This window comes from Heteronotia binoei, chromosome 1 (genome assembly GCF_032191835.1).
Source record: "Heteronotia binoei isolate CCM8104 ecotype False Entrance Well chromosome 1, APGP_CSIRO_Hbin_v1, whole genome shotgun sequence".
Lineage (NCBI taxonomy): Eukaryota > Metazoa > Chordata > Lepidosauria > Squamata > Gekkonidae > Heteronotia > Heteronotia binoei.
The window spans coordinates 73480982-73503792 of record NC_083223.1 but is presented as its reverse complement, the minus strand read 5'-3'; the positions used below and the strand labels follow the sequence as shown (position 1 = coordinate 73503792).

Here is a 22811-nt window from a genome sequence, read left to right as displayed (position 1 = left end):
CAAGGAGACATTTGGCAGCTGAACATAAGTATTAAGCCAACATATTTTTGGAATACTTTTTTGTTGCCAAAACCCTTTAGAGATTTGATTTGGCTTTTCCATCCATAAAAGAAGGAAGCGTAACAAAAAATCAATATGAGAATAATTTTGGGCCTAGATAAATAGACAGACAGACAGATAGATAGAGGCCCAAAATTATTTGAATGGATGGATGGATGGAGAGAGAATGAATAGACCCCTTCAGGCAACATTTAGGATGCACACTTTGGGAACAAATGCTCAGGTGTAAAAAAGAAAAATCTAGATAACTGCACAGATAATGTTCTGCTTATATCAACATAGTAAAATACACTTCACTAAAAGAAAAGTTCATAAAAGAAAGCAGCAGCATGAACCATCAAATAATCTAATGGCTTGATTTACTTTGATTCCTCCTACTCATCAGTGCCACCATTGTTAAGATGCCCATCATTTTAGACAAAAAAACATTATGTTCAAACCTTCAAACTGTTGTACTGAATTGTATTAAAAACAATTACTTGGATATAGTTCTTTTCATTTGAAATGGAAATATTAGCCTGGGCACATTGAGCATTCCAATACTAAGAATTAATTGAATGTGGGTGAGTATGTTATGCTGTCACTTAATCTGTCGTTTTTTTGTATGAGTTCTGGGTTTTTCTAGATGACTATATTGCAAAGAGTGCCATGCAAAACATCCTGCCATCTGCAGCCTTCTAGTTCTTTTAGAATGATTACTTGTTGAAAATATATTAATGCATCAACCAAACACTGGAATACTGATTGTGAAACTGATCAAAGGCTGCTCTCACACTGTTTCCATCATCAGTATGAATGCAGAAGCATGACCATTTTTGATGAAGCTTGTGGGAGTTTTCTGGGCATTCGCCTGTCCTTTTTTTCTCCTTCTTTCTCCCACTCATGCTTCATAGCAACTCTACATTGGCTCTTGGGGTAGTGGTTGTCACAACTGTCATGATGATTCACTGCCCCCCTTTCTGTTCTTTTCTTCACAAACATACTATAATGATTCTGTGTTGCAATAGTTATAGCCAGCTCCTTTGCATATTAGGCCACGCCCCTGATGTAGCCAGTCTTCCAAGAGCTTACAAGGCTCTTTTTTGTAAGCTGTTGTGAGGACTGGCTACATCAGGAGTGTGTGCCCTAATACGCAAAGGAGCTCCTACTAGAATCCCACCCCTGGTTATAGCACTATAGTGCTCTAGCAATTACCTTTAAAAAAAAGCACTTTAAAAGACCTTCAGTGGTGCAGCAGGGAAAAAATCTTGGGAAAATGATAGAAGATATTGGATTTATATCCCGCCCTCTACTCCAAAGAGTCTCAGAGCGGCTCACAATCTCCTTTACCTTTCTCATCCACAACAGACACCCTGTGAGGTTGGTGGGGCTGGAGAGGGCTCTCACAGCAGCTGCCCTTTCAAGGACAACCTCTGCCAGAGCTATGGCTGACCCAAGGCCATGCTAGCAGGTGCAAGTGGAGGAGTGGGGAATCAAACCCGGTTCTCCCAGATAAGAGTCTGCACACTTAACCACTACACCAAACTGGCTCACCAAAATGGTATTTGAGAGGGGTTGATGATGGAGCTGATATTGGTGGGGGTCTTTGCAGGGTCATTCCAGATGCTGTACCAGCACACTTGAGCTGTGTTATTTCAAATAAAATCACAGTAAAATTAGTTTTGGAAAGAGCATATTGAGGATGGGGAAAATTGAGAAACAGGATGATTGTAGCATGACATTGTGCAGAAGGTCCAAAAAAAGTCCAAAAAACCAGGGTTTTTAAAATGCATATGTGAGTAGAAATATACCCAAGGGCTGCAATTCAATAAAGCAGGGGTGGCCAGCGGTAGCTCTCCAGATGTTTTTTACCTACAACTCCCATCAGCCCCAGCCATTGGCCATGCTGGCTGGGGCTGATGGGAGTTGTAGGCAAAAAACATCTGGAGAGCTACCGCTGGCCACCCCTGCAATAGAATACACCTAGATCTGAGGTTGCAAATACTTAAAAAAAAAACACCCTGAAATTATGTCAACTGTTTAGTGAGGAGGCGGGAACAGAAGGGGGAGAGAATCCAACCCCCAGTAGCTGATCGGTATAAATTTAGCTTTTAAAAAAGGGACATGTGTTTATTTACAACATTTTTATTCAACCTGTCCTCCAATGAGATCATGGTTGCATACATTGTTTTGGATCATTGTGAGTACACTTTATCCTCACAGCAGCTCTGTGAGATAGATTAGGCTGAGAAAGAGTGACTGTCCCTTGAATCATAAACAACTCTGAATAATAACAATAAAACAGGTGATTATGTAATGCAATTAAAATGGTAAGGTGTCACGTAAATTTTGCATTCTTAGCCCCATGGCATATCATCTGATTGGCATGCTAACGGTGTTTACCAAACATGCTGTATCATGAAAAATCTTGTAAATTATTTCTATTTTTCTCTTAACCTCTACATCATAGAGATTGTAAATATTCCCTAAAGCCACTTTTATAAATCATTTTAAAAATTGGATTGGTTTGCTACTTACTTGAATTAAACAGGCAGCAGGATTCCTTCTTTTCTCAAAATGTTTTTGTCGATGCTGTTCCTGTACTTTCAATGCAAATCCTGACCCAAGAATGCCCTGGAAGAACATGGTGACAAATGGTCATGGGTCAGGACAGTAATTTTGGTCAAGGTTAAAAATACATGAGTTCTAAAATTATACAGAAATCTGATATAAACATCATTCCATCTGTAAGTAATACACTTAAATATGATTATACAGTAAGTAATTTTGCAGTTATTATATGTACTAGGGTTGTCAGCCTCCAGGTGGGTCCTGGAGATCTCTCGCTTCTACATCTGATCTCCTGCTGGCAGAAATCAGCTCCCCTGGAGAAAATGGCTGCTTTGAAGGGTTGGCTCTATGGCATTGTACCATACTGAGGCCCCTCCCCTCCCCAAACACCACCCTATCACAGATCCGCCCCCAAAGTCTCCAAGTACTTTCCAACACAGACCTGGCAACCCTAAATGATACTCTCATACAATTTGGAGAGAAACAATTGCATATAAGGGCCCAAGAAGGTATATAGACCATGCTGAATCATGTGATCTTGTTTCCTATAAAGCATGAAGAGATATAATTTAAAGCTCAATCAGTGTGGATAGCAAGTTATATGAACCCTGAACCCAGCCACAGTTTCTTCAATGAACCCTATTTTCCAGGGCATTTTTCTCTGGTGGTGTTTTTTTCTGGTCATAGCCACCTTAGCGTTATAGGGGTTTGCTAACCATCCAGTTCTGGCACAAAGGTTTACAGCCATCACATGGTCCTTAGGCCATAATAACTATACATTACTCAGTAAACTTCCTTTCCAACTCCCAGTATTACTTTAGGTATTAAGAGACAGCCATTTGGAGGTCAGAACTGGAAGGCAAGAAAAGGCTGCTTAATGGTTCTGTTTTCCCCTCACCCCGAGTTGCCTTCTATACAGGGCTGCCAACCTCCATATGTGGCCTAGAGATCTCCCAGAAATCTAACTCCTCCAGAGACAACTGCTGCTTTGGGGATTGGACTCTATGTCATTATATGCCAATAAAGCTCCTCCCCTCCCCAAATACATACATATATTTTTCCTAAGTGTTTCATGTACATAATCTCTGGTACAATTAAAAAAAACTTTGTAAGATAATGCAAAGTTTTAAAAATCATACTTGTTATCTGTCTTGAATCCTAGTGAGCAAGGTGGACTTTAAATGATGATGATTGTGGCGGTGATGATGATATTCTTACATTACAAATGAGACCATGAACTAAAGCTATAGGATAGTGCTTTGTTGAAGGTGATCAAGTGAGTTAAGCCTGATCTAATATTAGAAACAGGGGCTTTGAGATCATAGAACATGCACTGAAGTGCTATGCTAAACTAGCTTCCTGATGTGGGATGCCACATCCCACAAGGTTTATTGAACAGGAAAATATCCATAGATGTAAGCAAGTTGCAGTCAAGAATTGTTTAGTGGGAAATACTGGGAGTTTCTCTCACATGAGGTCAGTCTTTCCCTACTGCTCAGGGGAGGAAGTGGTACCACTTTTGATGCGTCAGGGGTGGGGGGGCCTGCCCAAATAGATGATAGTTTTCTCTGTCTGCAGCAGCTTGCGATTTGGTTTCAGTAAGTCCCCATCCCCAAACACCAGAAATAATATTCCAAGCTATAAGCTCTAGGGCAAGTGCATCCTAATAGGGAATAGCATGTCTGGAGGGCATGGAACTAATAGTTAACGATTTCTCCACTTTTAGGTTCTTATGAGAAATAGTGAAGATTTGTAATTCTTCTAAAATGCTCCAAAAGGACAGAGTAGAGTTTTCTTTAACCTTCTGCAAGAGGAGAAACAGTTTATTTTGGATGCTTTTTGGCTATAATCATTTGTCAAAAATGCCAGGACTACTGAATTGATCTGTATGAGAAAAACATCAATGTACTGATCCTTACATCTTCATGGAAGGTAGACTTATATTGTCACCCTATGTTATGTGTTACTGGACACAAAGCAGGTATCATTTTTGTTGAGGACAGCACTCTACTATCATCAGGAAGCTGGCTCAGATACTGTAAACTGTCCTTGTCATCCATGTGATGGATGGAGAATAAGAGTGGGCTGGATCTCCTGGTATATGAATAGAATATGCATCAAATAGGCCCAAATCAAATATCCCTCATGTAAAAGCTATTTTGACTGAAAGAGTATAGTATGACCAAATTAAACTTCTGGATATATCAGATAGATTTATACATTATTGTAGGACATATATATTACTTTAAAACAGCTTTGTTTTTTTTCAGGAATAACTAAAACATATATTTTCTTGAATTTAAAAGTTCTGATGTTCCTAAAGCAAACTGCTATTAGGATACTGTCATTTATAAAAGATCACTCTGATTAGGAATGCTACCAAACTTTATGACAACTTTGGTTCACTGTTTTTTTTATGATTTTCCCTTAACTGGTTGAAACTCCAATTGCCCTTTCATTTCTTTAGTCTTCAGCATCACACTGATGGACTTTTTTTTTTTGCCTGTTTGCATCAATGCAGTACAAATGGCATAAAATTATATATGATAGAAACATGTTGCAAAATAGAAAAAGCCAAAGACAATAGGTAGGGCAAATAGAGTATTCCCAGCTATGCACAAAAACTGATTGAAAAAGTACTTCTGAATACTGAGCTCTGAAATCAAACCAGTTTTTTTAAATGCAGGGCCTTTGATTAGTTTCAGTAAAAATGGGCCATTAAAGTGTTTGTATAATGTTAGGACAAGCCATTTTTTATAGCAACAGAGCTCTCCTATCTACATGTTATGCCTTCCATGGATTCAGTTTCTTGTTGATAAGTAAGCCTGGTGTTATCTTCTACTTTAAAGAAGTGTCTACATTAGAGTTGTACAGGTGGTGCACACATCCAAAAAGTAACAAACTAAAAATGAAAAAGAAAAATTGATGAAATGGTATGGATACAAGGAGGCATAGGGAATGGTATGTCATGTCATGATTGAGTTACAGGCAATGAGAAATAAATGGCCATTAGTTTCTCCTATAATAGAGGAAAGTATCTCTGTGTGCTTTACTCCAAATGGTAGGGGTTGTGGCTCTGTGGCACAGCATCTGCTTGATATACAAAAGCTCCCAGATTCAATTCCTGGCATATCCAGTTGAAAGGACCAGATGGGAGGCAATGTGAAAGACCTCAGCCTGAGACCTTGGAGAACCGCTGCTGGTCTGAATAGACAATGCTGACTTTGATGGACATTCAGTATAAGGCAGCTTTATGTGTTCAAATGACTTCTGCTGACTAAGTCTAGAGCCTAGACATTATACGGGATCTAGTTATATTACTAGAGAAGCAAGTTAATGCAGATGCAAAAAAAAGCAGTGAAGCTGGAAGATAGCCCCTTGCCTTGAACATATGAAGCTGCTTTATACTGAATCAGACCCTTGGTCTATCAAAGTCAGTACTGTCTACTCAGACTGGAAGCGGCTCTCCAGGGTCTCAAGCTGAGGTTTTTCAAACCTACTTGCCTGGACCCTTTTTAGTTGGAGATGCCAGGGATTGAACCTGGGACCTCCTGCTTACCAAGCAGATGTTCTACCACTGAGTCACCATCCCTCCCCTAAATAGCCTTGACTCAGCTATCTGACCACTTAGATCCATGCTATGGTTATCCTGAGGTTAGAACATTGTAACACATTCTGTATGGTCCTGCCCTTAAAGACAACTGGGAAACTCTGGTTCGTGTAGAATGCCTCAGCTTGGTTACTGCCAGACACTGGGCAGAACACACATGTCACATCCAGACAGTGTGTTGGTTACTGATCAGTTACCAAATTTAATTGAAGGTTCTGGATATCACCTACAAAGCTCTGAATGGCATTGGACCCATATGTCTGCAGGACTACCTTCCCCACTATGCTCCAGTGCAACAACTTTGCTTATCTGAGCAAAACCTTCTAAAGATGTGACCTTGGAATCGTGTAAGATTGGTAGCTTCCCCTTATTTATTTGTTTATTTCTAAAAAGCAGAAAAGAAGAACAGGACGGGGGGATTCCTCATGATCCAGCAACAAATAAAAAAGAAGAAGAAAAGGAGGAGGGGAGTATATTTAAAGAAGGAACAAAAAAATATATCAACAGTGGTGGCAGATCAAAACATGATTCTCTATAAAAGATTTTAAAATCTCTTAAGATAAATTCATGTACAATTCATCTCTCTAATGCTGTAATTCATGCATCTAATTCATGTGCATGTGCATAAGTTGGTGGCTCCCAACTTATGGAACAGCCTGCCTGAGGCCAGGAAGGCTCCCATATTCTGTCATACCACAGAATGCACAAAACAGTAAAGTTCAATAAGGGATTTTTAAAAAGGCATTAGAACTTTAGTAGAATGGAATGCCTCAGGAGGGCACCATTACAATAAGATTGTAATCTACAGCTTTTTTTCTTAAAAAAGCTGCCAGAACTCCCAAGAGGGAAATGAAAGAGAAACACATGGGTGCCCCTCATGAACATTTTTTTTGAGATTTTTGTTTCCACAAAGAGGTTCTGGAACTCTGTTCCCCCATGTTCCCCTAGGGGGGAAAAGCCCTAGTTGTAGGTATTACCTACTTTGATTGCATAGTGTTTTACCTTATAAACCACTTTCTGTATTGTTTATAGTATACCTTGCCTTAGATAGTATGCTGCTAGTATTGGTCTCTGCCTTGACCTTTATAGGCCAGCCCAACCTGACCTCATCAGATCTCGGAAACTAAGCAGCCCTGGCTAGTATTTGGATGGGAGGCCTTCAAGGAACTCCAAGGTCATGATGCGGAGGCAGGCAATGGCAAACCACCTCTGAAACACCTATTGCCTTAAAAACTCTACGGAGTCACCATACATCAGCTGAGACTTGATGGTACTTTCCACCACCACCATTGGTCTCTAATTCTGTAAACCTACCCCTGTTGAATTGTTCCTTGGTTGTTTTATAATGTTTAATTGTTCTGTTTTATATCCTGTAATCTGCCTTCAGTTTCAGAGGGAAAGGAGGACTACAAATAAAAGTAAATAATAATAATATTCATTAGACTAGCCAGGATGGTAGTGGTGGTGGTTGTTATTGTTATTATTATTTAAACTGCCTGCCTGTGCAAGGCAAGGCAAGGCTCAGGGCATTGTATATCAGTAGGAGCAATCATATTGATTTATTAATTAGAAACAGTAAAATATGATAAATATGATATTTGCTTGGTTTTTATGGGAGAGGACACCTCCAACCTCCAATCCTGACTGCTGTGAGAGAACAGGGCTGCACTGGAGTCTGGCTTCAATTTTCTTTCATATATAGCATGCAAGTTTTTACCTTTCATTTCCAAAAACTAGGCAGATCAAGCAGGAAAATAGTTGTCATGTTTTTCATCCCAAACTAGAACTTCAAGAGGCCAATAGACACACATACCACATGTTTCATGCAAAGGTTCGTGAGAGAGGTAGAGGAGTCCAATAGGATACAGTCTCTCATAGATACTCCAGTGCCCAAAGGTGAGATCTGTCTCTAAATAACACTGGCACAGATCATAAGGCTATTATTTGAGTACTTCAGGCTTCAGGACACAATTACTCTGCTAGGAGAGGATGCCATCCTAGGTCAGCACCATGCTCGCTTAGACCAAAGACACAGAACTTCAGAAATAACACTGGCTAGGATAAACTCAGATACAAAGGAACATCTCCCTCCCTCCTTCTCATCACCAATAAGAGATAGGTAAATAGATGGGAAATCCACAGTTATTTGAGTAGATAAGGAAATGTGGTATAAAATATTGAACAGAAAAGCCCACACAAAGAGCAAACATGACATGAGTGCTTCTCCTCAAGGAGATACTCCTCTTCTAGTCATGGTCCACAAGTCCCCAGAGCAAACTGGGGCAGCTGTGAGGCACAAGCAAGGAATAAGGCATATGACTCTTCACACACTACACAGGACTAAGGGATCATGAGAACATCAAAGAACAGGGTGCTTGTTCTTAACAGGGGCCCCATTTCTTAAGAAAGCATTTCGGCTTAGGTAACCACATTTCCTCATCTTCCCTAGGAAGACTCCTGTTGTATTGTTTATTGAATATATTTTCCAGAACCTGCCCCAGAGTCCCTGGACTCACTATGGCTGTGCTGGCTCATCTCCATGGTCTGTCAACAGAGTGGCAAGGTTCCACCCCAGCTTAAGGACTCAGACCTATCTGCACAATTGGATGCTGTGGCTGCCACTGTAGCTGAATTGGCCAGCCCTGATAGGAGGTCAGGTTTGCTGGGGCATGTGCAGGGTTGGCCACTGTCATTGGCCCTGCCCTAGCACCAATGTCACTGCAAAAGAGAAGGTGGAAGGTGCCGTTGCTTCCCAAGGCACATTCTGGGCCTTGTTAACCAAAACGGGAAGGTATGAGGACTCCTACAGGAATGTGGGCTGGGCCTTGCCTCCCCTGGGAATCCCAAAGTGTAGGTATTCCCACATGAAGAGTCAGGGACGTGCTCCAGGCCTCTGTAGCTCCAGGTCAGTGCTTTTAAAAGGGGTTCTATTAGACAAAGAAGAAGTGAGTGGCTGGCTGACCTCTGAAGTCTAAGAGGACTCCAACAGCAGAAGAGAGGAAATAACTTGGGTGATGGGAATCTTCCTCCTCCTTCCTGTGACTGTCCATTCTGAACCTGATTCCCTTCAAAGAGGCAGGATGCTAGAGGGAGTCACTGCTCTTGTAGACAACCCTGGCTCTTCACTCCCTCACAGTCTTATGCTGTTTCATCAAATGTTTTGTAATACACCTTGAGTGTCAGCAAGAAAGGCAGGCTATAAATACATAAGTAAATAGCTTTAGAGTGTTCTCATCTTTACTGATGATACCATCCTGAGAGAAACAGCTATTAAATAGGCTGGAAATTCTGTATTAGAAATTGTGATGCAGATTTAACCCTCCCAAGGACCCCCCCCCCCCCAACTATACTACTTTGGCATAGGGATCAAAGTGACTCCACATTACAGCAAAAAGAAATGGAAACCTGATATCTCTCTTAGTCATGGCATTAGCTACTAAGAAAAAAAAAATCAAGACTCAAGAATAACTTCCTTCAGAAATGCAGGACAAAGGAGAGTAAAATTTGGAATTGGGGTCAAAAATACCCCTCATTAAAAATGTCCAAACTCCACAAAAACATAAATGGAGTCAAATTGACCCTAAAATTTTTAAAGCAGAAGACGCAGTTGGGAATCTATAAAACTTTATTTTTAAGAAAACAATCATTTTTAACTGTTACAACATTGAAACTTAGTGGGATAATAGAATTAACACTTTAAAAAGATGTCCTCCTCATCATAGGGGGCTGGAATTCCTAAGTAGGAAGTCAAAAGGTAACCGGAACAACTGTCAAGTTTGGCCTTGGAGAACAAAATGAAGCCGGGCAAGGGCTAATAGAGTTTTGTCGAAAGAACAAGCTGGTCATAGCAAGCACCCTCTTCCAACAACCTAAAAGGCGACTGTACACATGGACATCACCCGATGGACAACACATGAATCAGACTGATTATATACTCTGCAGTCAAAGATGGAGAAGCTCCTTACAGTCAGCAAAAACAAGACCTGGAGCTGACTGTGGATTTATTTATTTTTTATTTATTTACTTTGGATTTATATGTCGTTCACTCCGCAAGTGGACTCTAAGCAGCTAACAGTCATAATAAAACAGTCTAAATTACAGTTGTGAAAGGATAAAAAACATATATAAACAATTTAAAACCAAACATTTGGTTCTATGAAAGAGATTTTGAAACACTGGAAGTTTGTATCGATATCTTGGTTCGCAGTTCTTCTGTTAATCTGTTAGCAGTCTTACAGATAGTATTGCTCAGCGGCATAGCAGATCATGATCGAATCAGATCATGAGCTACTCACTGCAAAATTCAGGCTTAAACTGACGCAAACTGGAGAAGCCATTAGGCCATTCAGGTTTGACTTTGATCACATCCCTATGAATATACAGTGGAGATGGATAGGTTTAAAGAACTAAAGTTGATACAGAGTTCTGGAAGAACTATGGACAAAGGTTCATGACATTGTACAGAAGGCAGCAATCAGCACCATCCCAAAGAAAAAGAAATACAAGAAAGCAAAAGGTAAAGGTGAAAAGGAAAGATTCACCCAACTGAATACAGATTTCCAGAGAACAGCAAGGAGAAATAAGGAGGCCTTCCTGAAGGAACAATGCAAAGCAACAGAGGAAAATAATAGAATGGGAAGGACAAGAGATCTCTTCAAGAAAATTAGAGAAATCAAGGGAACGTTTTGTGCAAAGATGGCCGTGATAAAGGACAAAAATTGTAGGGACCTAACAGAAGCTGAAGAGATTAGGAAGTGGTGGCAAGAATACACGGAAGAATTATATAAGGAGGATCTCAATGTCCTTGAGAACCATGATGGTGAAATTGCTAATCTTGAGTCAGACATCCTGGAGTGTGAAGTCAAATGGGCTTTAGAAGGCATTACTAATAATAAAGTGAGCAGAGATGACAGTATCCTAGTTCAAAGTCCTAAAAAATGATGCTGTTAAAGTGATGCACTCATTATGTCAGCAAATTTGGAAAACGCAACAGTGGCCACAGGATTGGAAAAGGTCAGTTTATATTCCAATCCCAAAGAAGGGTAACGCCAAGGAATGTTCAAACTATGCTACCATTGCACTCATTGCACATGCCAGCAAGGTCATGTTAAAGATCTTACAAGCTAGGCTTCAGCAATATGTAGATGGGGAACTACCAGAAATTCAAGCTGGGTTTCGGAGGAACTAGAGATCAAATTGCCAACATTTGCTGGATTATGGAAAAAGCACAGGAGTACCAGAAAAATGTCTATTTCTCCTTCATTGACTATGCTAAAGCCTTTGATTGTGTGGATCACAACAAACTGTGGCAAGTCCTTAAAGAGATGGAAGTACTAGACCACCTCACCAGACTCCTGAGAAACCTGTATAAGGGTCAAGAAGCAACTGTCAGAACAAGATATGGAACAACTGATTGGTTTAGAATAGGAAAAGGAGTTCGACAAGGATGAATATTGTCGCCCTACTTAATTAATTTATATGCAGAGTACATCATGCAGAATGCTGGCCTGGATGAAGCACAAGCTGGAATTAAGACTGCCACGAAAAACATCAACAACCTCAGATATGCAGATGATACCACTCCAATGACAGAAAGTGAAGAGGACCTAAAGAACCTCTTGTTGAGGGTGAAAGAGGAGAGCATAAAAGTAGGCTTGAAACTCAACATCAAAAAAACTAAGATCATGGCATCCGGCCCCATCACTCCTTGGCAAATAAAAGGGGAAGACAGGGTAGTGACAGACTTCACATTCCTGGGATCCAAGATCACTGCAGATGATGACTGTAGCCATGAAATTAAAAAATGTTTGTCCTTGGGAGGACAGCTATGGCAAACCTAGGCAGTATAATAAAAAGTAGAGACATCACCCTGCCAACAAAAGTCCGTATAGTCAAAGCAATGGCATTTCCAGTAGTAATGTATGGCTTTGAGAGTTGGACCATAAGGAAGGCTGAGCGCAGAAGAATAGATGCTTTCGAGTTGTGATGCTGGAGAAGAATCTTGAGAGTCCCTTGGACTGCAAGAAGATCAAATCAGTCAGTCCTAAGGGAAATCAACCCTGACTGTTCTTTGGAAGGTCAGATGCTGAAGCTGAAGCTCAAATACTTTGGCCACCAAATGAGAAGGGATCACTCACTGGAGAAGATCCTGATGCTGGGAAAGACAGAAGGCAAAAGAAGAATGGGACGGCAAAAGATAAGATGGCTAGACAGTGTTACTGATATGACTAACATGAATCTGAGCAGACTTCGGAGGATGGTGAAAGACAGGAGGGCCTGGCATGACTTGGTCCATGGGTTTGCAAAGAGTCAGACTCGAACTGTGCGACTGAACAACAACATGGGCATGAGGGAAGCTTTGACAGAGTGCAAACACAGGGCTTTTACCTTCTCCTATATACTCAACAATTCAGGTTGCAAAGACTGGTTTCCTTGGTGGTCATTGCAACTCCCAATTACAAAAGTGGTATAAAACCTCAAAGCCAAACAATGCCTATATATATAAATTATGAGATTTTTTGTTGTTTTCACTGCTTGCTCCACCTTTCAATAAAATGGAAATAATAGGTGTTGGTCTATTTATTAAACATGGGAACATTTTTTTCAGTATTTGTTAGGGGAAATAGAAACCCCAATAGTAATGATTATGCATAGTGCTTTCATTTTCAAGCCAAGTCTATTGGGGGCCAGATGGACCCCATTTAGCATTTTTGATTAAACTAAAAATAAAAAAAGAAAGGCAGCAGGGAGCTGAGAGAGGGACTTCAGGGCAGGGCAGTTCATTGAGAAGAAGGCTCAATAGGAGTTTGATGCCTGTAGAAAGCTTTAAACCCCACCCCCCTGACTTCCTGGGTCAAAACAACAACAACCCTGATTGCCTGAAAGGGTTAAAAGGCCCTGGGCTTTTGAATTAGCTATCTTTGCAATATTGGGACCCATTTAGCTAATATTGTTCCTGTCGTTATGTTGGATAAGTGTGTGGTTTAAAAATTGTAAAAATACTCACAGCAGGTAGTGCAAAGAATGAAATTCCAAGCAGTGCAAACCCTGCAGAAAGCAGCCTTCCTAGCCATGTGAGAGGAGTTTTGTCTCCATAGCCAATTGTTGTCAATGTGATCTGAAAGAAATGAATATAAGTCAACATAAGGAAAAAGTAGATACAGACTAGTGCTAAAGAACAATGAAAATATGATTTGAAACGGCATTTGCAGAAGTCAGCCTGGGCTGTAAGTCTGCATTTGGCAGGTTGAGTAAAACTGGACATTCACAAATAGAAAATAATTATACTGCAGCACAACAGTGCACTGATTTCTGTAGGGTGAAGAGCAAAGCCAGTGTGCACATAACTGCAGCGCTATGACAAAACTACATGTTATGAGCAGGCCTTGGATTCAGCGGGAGCTCACAGGAGTGCAGCTCCTAAACCTTTCTGAGGGTTCCCCCCCCTCCCCACCTTTCTCATTGAATAGTAGGTGCAGCTGCATAACAATTCCTATATGAGCTCCACCACCTATTTTTCTACAAAAAGACCTCGGGTTATGAGGAAGACATGGGATTACCATTCCCCTGTTTTCACTGTAGGTAATACAGGGCACTTGAAGGGAGAATCAGTGAGTGAGAAGTTGCTTAACTCATGCCCTGTTCGCCAGTTATTTCCTACAAATCCCATCCTGCTGATTTTAATTTTTTAATATCTACTATGCTCCAAAGCTGGCAGGGGGGAAATATTTGTGTGCATGAATGTAGAATTTGCAAAGGAGAATCAGTGGGTACAGGCAGATTACACTTCCTTATGTCAGCCTGTTCTTCCCATTTGCATTTATCCTACTTCAGCAAACATGGATTTGGAAACCCATACTTACTGAAAGTAACATGTAGCATACCAATTTGTTAAATAGAATCAGATACCTTTGAAACAACTGCAGTGTAAACCTTGAGATAACAATAAATTTGGGTTAAAATTAATTTGTGAATTGAAACAAGGAGAGGTGGAGTAACCAATAGGCAGGAATTTGAATATGCGATTGCTGTGAAATTTTAAGATGACCTGGATAACCCTCCCGTTAATTTTACACAATATTATAAAATATTTATATAAGGCTAATTCATGAAGAAGGTATCTTTTCTTTACGCACATTAACCTGAAGTAACTTAAAAACACATAAACTTAAACCATGCCTTAATAAATATAGCTTATAAATATAGCAAGACAGATTCATAAGCACACCCTGCCAAACCAGTAAAGTATTTTGGAAGTAATTAGGGGACAGACAGTTCCTTTATAGCAAGGGGTATGATCATCTTTCTTATTTTCCTCTGTCACTCAGGGAATCATTGCTCCATCTCCATTTTGTTTTTTCTAATTAGATGTTATTCCCTTCACATACTCACTGTTGAGATTGCAGTATGAAACTCAGATGATTAGCTATCACTGGCACATACTATATATTGCCCACACTATCACTGATGCCAGCGGATGTATCAGTGCCTCAAACCCCAAAACCAGTAAACATACCTCAGACCTGACCTCCAGCTTCTGATATGGAGAAGATGGCCTGACTACATTTCATTTAGTGCATCTGCATACAGTTTGAATGCCTGTGTCCTGAACCAGGCAATCAAGTTGCATTGTGTTCAAGGAACTCAAAGACGGGGCAAGCACAAAACTCTGATAGGGTGCAACATGGTATGGATAAAAACAGCCCACTCCATATGCTGAAGAAAATTAACAGAGTCTACATAATTTACTTTTGAAAGGCTTAGTAAATATAAAGAATAATATACAAATATCATTTCTGCAATTAAAGAGGTTATAGTAAGACCTGAAATTTTAACAAAAGGCTAACAAATACTGCTATTTTGCCAATATCTAAGTTCTTTCCTTGATATATTGGTATCAGCCTGTTTTATCAGGAAAAAACATGAATACCACTGCCAGACACTGGAGATTATGTTAATGAAAAGAAAAGGAATTTATGGACAGCCAACTGTCATCTATTTTTTATGACACAATAGGTTCATAATCTCTGCAGCAGGAAAATGTACTATAGGCCCTTGTAGATATTTCTGTAGCTGAAAGCCCTCAGAAAGAAAGAACAGGAACACACCTCTTCTCACAGAACAATATCCAACCTGTTATCTCACAAACTTCAAAAGTTCTCAAGCCTCAACAAGAACATTACATCTTTAAGAACGTCAGAGACTCCTTGCTCCATCTTTCAACTGTTACTTTCCAACTGAATAGTAGTTTGGTTCCTGGACTATATGCAGGGATCACATCTTTAATTCCCAAGAGTACTAAGGATGATTTTGCCTTGACACTGTAACGTTTTGCACATCCAGAACCAATTTAGATGGTAAACTCCTGAGTGCCAAACTGAAACAGTGGTTGCTTGGTGTTATACTGGTGTTATATTTTGACTTGGCTGTGAATGTGCAGCAGGTTGTTTTTTCCTTCTTTCTTACAACATCATGGTGAATTTGTGTGCCTTCCAGCTTTCCTAATCCCACTGTTTTGGGAAAAATCACAGCAAAGTTGTGCGGACTTTGCTCATATCTGTTCTCCCATACCTGCCATTTCTCCTGCATCATCAGAGGGCTGCCCCCTTAATCTAATTAACTAGTTTCGCCTAAATGAATTCTTTCAACAAATGTGCTGGAGTGGCTCTGACTATGGAACAGTGACAAATCAGGGCTTTTGGTGTTGTGTGACTGAACTGTGAGTGATCTGACCACTATCAAATCAATCACTGTGGAAGATGGTGGAACACATGACCTGCAACACCTTAGGCTGCGGTCAGACAAGCTGTTTGATCTGATGTCACTGCTTAGAGAGGAAGTAGCTATATCCTTTTAGCTCTAGCACAAACTTGTATTTCCTAATTAATACTGAAAATTGTTAAAATACTAGTGGGCTGGAGATGGATAATCTGGTTTCTCGTGCCTCATATGATGATGATGTTTCATGAAAGCAGAAAATTCTGCTTAAGAAGCTGTAGGAGGAAACAGATGCAACACCTTGATTTTACTTAATTATGCTATGTAATCAGGTGCTCAAAGGCTGAATTATGAGTACATTCCTGCAGTAGTAGTATCCTGCAGTAGTATGAGGTGGTGTGGACCATCGCCTCAGTTTTATATGGGGAAGCATTTAACTGAAATTGTTCCCAAGTGAAAACTGTGCAATTATCTTCTCATAAGGTGACTCTAGAGGCCAATTATTGTGTTACTAAATAGCACAATGGTGGCTTTCTTATGGTTGTAACTCATGCAGCTCTAATAACATTTTGATAGATCATATACTAGCTCATAGGAGCTCTAAAATGGAAACTCACGTATGCTTTCTTCATAGTTTACTGTAGTACTGTGAGATACAGGTACAGGGGATCAGCAACCATAATACTTGAGTAACGTCTATATAAACACCAAAGTTAAAGATTCTGGGAACCTTATCAATTACTTCTCTTAATAGAAAAGTGCTCTTTCTTATCTTTGTGGATATGACTGACCTTGTGTATGACAATGCATGTATGGCGGCAGCTATACAACTGTGAGGAAAATAAAAAATGAATCAAGATATTGGGCATATGCAGGCAGAATAAGTCTGAAGAATTTTAAAACTCTTTTTTTCATTTTCAGTAATAGTTATATCTGAACCTGGTGTAGCCAAATAGGGATAATATTATTAATGGACTATTCATTCCCTAAATGTATTATTTAATGAAGCAATGTATTACAATTAATTCTTAATTAAACAGACAATTCAAAAATTATTCAAATGTAGTAAGTAGAATCATAGAGTTGGAAGGGACTCCCAGTGTCATCTAGTCTGACTCTTCACACTATGCAGAAAATTCACAAATACTTCCCCCTAAGTTCACAGGCTCAGCATTACTGAAAGATGGCCTTCGAGCCTTTGTTTGAAAACTTCCAAGGAAGGAGAGCCCACCACCTCCCAAGGAAGCTTATTCCACTGAGGAACCGTTCTATCTGTCAGGAAGTTCTTCCTAATGTTGAGCCAGACACTCTTATGATTTAATTTCAACCTGTTGGTTCTGGTCCTACCTTCTGGGGCAACAGAAAACAATTCTGCGCCATCCTCTACATGACAGTCCTTCAAGTACTTGAAGATGATGATCATATCACTTCTCAGCTGCCTCCTCTCCAGGCTAATGTTAATACATTTTATTTTATTACACACAGCTGGTTTAGTGAGATTGAATTCTTAATGAAATCATAAAAAGAGCCATCTCTGGTATCCAAGGACCATGCTATTATACAGAAGCACCACATTCAAATCTTCAGAATTCCAACACTTAATCTACCTGCTACTATATGACTTGAGACCTGATGTTACGGCTGATTCTGTCACTACCTGAAATGCAGTCAAGATAGGTGACAACTGCAGCAGGCCAGCACATCACTACCTAAGATGTTGTACAGACATCATGCACTGAACCTGGAAGTAACAGTTTGAACAATGACATTATGCTGGTAAAATCTGTCATTGCCATGAGCTACAGAGCTATAAAGTGGCATCAGAGGGAATGTGAAGAGCTTAGGGTAGCATGGTTAATTGCCTCATGGCAATGAAATAATTGGTTATTCCTGCATTTAGATAAACAGCATCAGTTTCAACAGTTATTAAAACAGTTATTAAAACATATGTGTAAACTCTGTGACTGTAATCTTATAAAATACTGCACAGCCTTAAGTATGATGTTTAATTTTTGAACAGGAATAAACCAGTATTATTAAAGATACAAGTCTGTGGCTAGTCACCGAATTTGATATAAACATGAAACAATGCATTGTGTACTTACTGTGCCCCACCACAGAGCATCTGCATATGTAGAAAACTGATTATTTGCATCTTTTTCCACCAGATAGACTAGGAAAGATGAAAAAATGAGTACTAAAAATCCTATGTACCAGGCTGTGATTAATTCCTACAGGATAAAAATAAGAATTAAAAAGTCAGTATGGCAGCTTAGCTGGAGTGCAATATATTTACTGGAATATTTACACAGTATGCTGTATAAACATCTTATCAGTTAAAACATAAAACATCTCCTTGAGTGCTCAAATTCTCATTAAACATAGACTGTAAAGAATCATGCTGCTTCAGGGCCTATGTTTTAAAGCCCTGATCTAAATTCTACTTCAGGCATGCCTTAGAGCTTGGATGTACCCAGTGGAATGTAGAACTTTTTATTCTGAACAGTAAACAAACCGCAATGCCATACAATAAACCTCTTCTGAAATTCTTTCAGCATCTTGCACCATAGGAGCTGTTATTTAAAAAACACAAGCCCAAACCCCATGGGTGAGGGAAGATAGCATGATATAACCCAATCTCATCAGATCTTGGAAGCGTAGCAGGGTTACTACTTGGATAGAAGACCAGCAAGGAAGACTATAAAGAGGAAGCAATGACAAACACCTCTGCTTAATCACCTGCCTTGAAAGCCCCTTGTTGAGGTTGCTATATGTTGGCTTCGACTTCATGGAATTTACATGTGCAAAGCTCCCTGGTGAATCCATAAGTAGTTGCACAGTTCTTTTACTCCTGGCCTTATAATAGTCAAAAATATGTATAACCAATCATGAAAAATCTAAGGCCCTTTTCAAACTGTTTTCGTATTCTATTTTAATAACTGGTTACTAATGGATTCCCCCCACCCTGCTATTTCAGATAGGCCCATTTTAGTAACTGGCTGGTAGCAAAATTAATTACTTGTTCATACAAATTCACTTGCATCAGGTTAGTAAGGCGTGGTTGAGCTGCCTTTGAGGGAAACTGCTTCTCCCCCCCCCCCCATTTTCAACCCCTTTGTTGCATTTCTTTATTGCTGCAGTATCCTGATTAAAATGTTCATATTGTATCCTATAATGCTGCTTTTCCCTACCCTTTTTTGCTGCACAATCTTTCTCAGACTTTTAAAAACATTCTAAGTTGAGTGCTATAGCACTAAACTGCTATAGCACTAAACTGCTATAGCACTGAAGTGCTATTGCATCTCAGCGCTCAGAACAATTTAAAAAAAAAGTCCAAGGAAGATTGCATGCCGAAAAAGGGCAGGAAAAAAGCAGAACTGTTTGAATAACAATAATGCTTCAGAGATGAGGAGGGAAATTAACTCTATGAAACCCCCATCCTTGTATCACTTTACTCAAAATCAGGCCAACAACGAATAATATTTGGTTTAGAATGGGGAAAAGGCCTAAGTAGTGCACTGCACAATTTTAAAGTGTAGGAGATTTCAGCTCTTCATTGGAATCTCCTAGTTTCTATCTTAGTATGAATCACAATAAAGGGCATGCAGACAAAATTAACAACATAGGGATGGGTACCTACTTTGCTATGTGCATAAACCACTGAACCTAACAATTTCCAAGTTCCTCCTCTTCGGTCCATGCGCACCATACGAAGGATCTGTAGGAAACGAAGACTTCTCAGTGCTGATGTTGCAAAAATGTTACCCTGAGTTTTTGCAGAAACAACTGCTATTGAAGCGATGAGAACAATGATGTCTGAAAGAAATATATTACAAAATATATTAATTTACTCAAATTGGTCAGTAATATACTGGGCGAAGGTGATCAGTGCATAAAGAATTAATTTTGTAGTCTTACACCAATTCTACCTTGATTTGGCTTGCAAAGTCAAGACTCAAATTCTGAAAAGACACAAATCAGGGTTCATATGGAATATATGGCTAGCACTAAAGGAAGAAAGCACATCTCTTTCTAAAGAGCTCTTGAAAGATTAACATTTATAAGTTAACATTTATAACAATGTGCTTAAAACATTTAATTTTTTTAAGATACTGGTGAAACAATAATATCACAATGAGTAAAGCATTAAACTATCCTGTATGGTTAGAACTTTCAAGAGAAATGGAAAAAATTAAGAATCTGAAAAGCAAAGCAAATGGAATTAATAAAATTCCTATACATTAGAAAATAAAAAAATATCAATTAACCAAAATTAAACTCTGTCAAAACAAATGCCCTTTTATCCAGTGTTTGTAGTAATCTGCAAGTAAAAGGATATTTTACTAAGCACTGTTTTGGGAAATTTAGACACATTTCAAGATATGTGCAATACAGCACTCATCTAATTTGTATATGCCAGCTTCTTGAGACAAAACTAGACACAACTGTTTAAATTCAAAATGATGGGCAATCTAGGCTTTTGTCATATAAATTCATAGAATGCAGAGCTATTTTGATTCTTTTAAGAAAAAAAGTAAAATATACAAGTGGGAACTCACAAGGAAGTTGTGGGAGCAGCCATCCCATTACCTCTGCCTTTGCCTCCTGCCCCGAACTCCTCCTCTCTCTTTCAGGCTCGCTCTCTTTCTCTTTTTCTGCCCCCATCTCATCACTATTTCTCTGTTTCTTCCTCCCCAATAATATCCTGTCACGCTTCATCTCTCTGCCCATAATGTCTGTTGATCTTTCTCGTTTTCCCTCCCCCAACAAATGCTTTCATTGATTCTCTCTCTTTAGTTCTTTCTCCCTCCCTAGTTCCTACTGTCACATTCTTTCACACATACACTTTCTCTATTTCACCATGCTCCCCCCCCCCATCATTCTTTCATTCTCTCTACCTCTCTCTCTTGTTTTCTCGCCTGCTTTTTGATGAATAGTTCAAACATCAAATATTCATAGGGAGATGAATAGTTCTTCATCTCCCCCCACCCCTGGAGTGCCACATTGAAAAGTTAACAAATGCAGGCAAAAATAATTCTCCTGTTGTGTATATGAACTGAGATTGTTGTATTGTAATGGGGTTCCTGCTTGGCTCATTGGAGCTTTTAAGCTGGAGCTTGGGGACTCAGGAACAATGGGCAGTAGGATCCAAATCCCTGCTGTCCTGTTCCAATCATGGCCCCCCTGCTGGTTTAAATGATCCAATGGTGTACTTGCACGGAAACCTGGATGTGTATATAGCTGGCCCCGTTGGCCCAGTCTTCAGTCTTTTTAGTGTAGCCCTATGCTATTCTGTACTTAATAAAGAGCTATGAGCACTACCATCTCGCTTCTTCCTTGCGTTGAACTCACTATATTATACCTCCATTCCTCAATTCCCCAGCTACCCACCCAACAGCTTCACTTTCCCACCCAGCAGTCAGTGCAGCACTTGACTGCCTCCCCGCCATCAGCATGACACTTGGCTGCTTCTCCCCCCACCCCGTCTCATTGGCATAGAGCTGGGCAGTCTCTCCCCCATCAAGTTGCCATGGTGCCTCACAGGTAGGACAGGCTGATCTGGGGGGCAATTCCCATGGCAATGTCAGCTTCCCTTCTGGAAGCAGTTTCTCCTTCCTGCTATGCCCCTGCCAGCTGTCCAGGTTACAATGTTGTATTATCTGCACTTGTATTTTTATTGGGGGGGATTTAACCCCCCCATTTTTCTATTTCAGATTTGTCTGCAAACTTGGGGGGAATTCTCCAATTGTACAGAAACATATGTTTTCTTTCTGTGTGGCCCTGATCTTCAGATATCCACATATGGGACCACAGTTTTGCTGTTAGAATGTATGATGTAGTATGCAGTACAAGAAATGACTATTTCAAATTTAAATTATAAGACACAAAAGGGTAGCTAATTAATTTTGGTAGACTTATGGATGCACATTTGCTTGCCATTGTAAACAAATGCAGTACTTTAAATTGCATATTATCCAAAGCAAACTTTATACATATCCTTTGGTTTCTTTTTTTACCTTATTTATTTATTTAGTAGGCTTATATTCCGCCCTCTCCCATAAATGGGCTCAAGGCAGATCACAACATATAATAATAATAATAAAAACCTACAGATCAAAAACCTACCCACATTGAAATTAAACAGTAAAAACAATAAAACAGTATATAAACAAATAGCAATAAATAATTGAATAAAGATCAATGTGAATCAAGGTATCATCATATGTTTAAGAATTCAAAAAGGTCCAGGTCACAACAGCTGCGTGGTCTGCCTTCTTCCATCTATGGCAGATCAGGCAGCTAGCACCATACCTATTCTCCCAAGATCTGGCTACAGTGATCCATGCAATGGTCACTTCCAGGCTGGACTACTGTAACTCACTCTACGCTGGCTTGCCCCTGAAACTGATCCAGAAACTGCAGCAGATGCCGAATGCAGCAGTTCGCCTGCTGACTGCATCACCTATACGAGTGAGCATATGGCTGGCACGCCGCAACCTACACTGGCTGCTTACAGAGTACCGGATCTGTTTCAAGGTGTTAGTTTTGACTTTTAAAGCATTACGATACCCACGGGATCGTCTCCTTCCATATATGCCCTGGAGGTTGCTTTGCTTGGCCTCCCAGGATCTTCTGATAGTTCCAGCCCAAGGGATGCCCCTGCCAGGCCCAGGACTTTTTGATCCTCGCCCCGACCTGGTGGAATCAGCTTCCTATGGAGATTCAGGCCCTACCTGGATTGCTGGTCTTTCGTTGGGCCTGTAAACCGGTGCTGTTCCGCCAGATCTTTGGATGAGGCAGCAGGCATCTATCTATTAGATCGGTTGGCCTCCCCATACGCCCTCATGGCCCGCTGCACCACTGTATCGTGGTG

At 40.0% G+C, this 22811-nt stretch overlaps 1 protein-coding gene across 3 annotated transcripts in view; it reads right to left on the bottom strand.

The window, feature by feature from the left end:
• Positions 1-22811, bottom strand: part of KCNQ5 (potassium voltage-gated channel subfamily Q member 5) — a 514814-nt gene that overhangs the window by 78291 nt on the left and 413712 nt on the right. For all 3 annotated transcript variants that reach the window (XM_060235972.1, XM_060235964.1, XM_060235981.1), the window contains exons 4-7: positions 19578-19753; positions 18043-18168; positions 13227-13337; positions 2578-2673 (exon numbers count right to left, since the gene is read on the bottom strand). In XM_060235972.1, coding sequence (XP_060091955.1) covers positions 2578-2673; positions 13227-13337; positions 18043-18168; positions 19578-19753 — 509 coding nt within the window. The remainder of the gene's footprint in view (positions 1-2577; positions 2674-13226; positions 13338-18042; positions 18169-19577; positions 19754-22811) is intronic.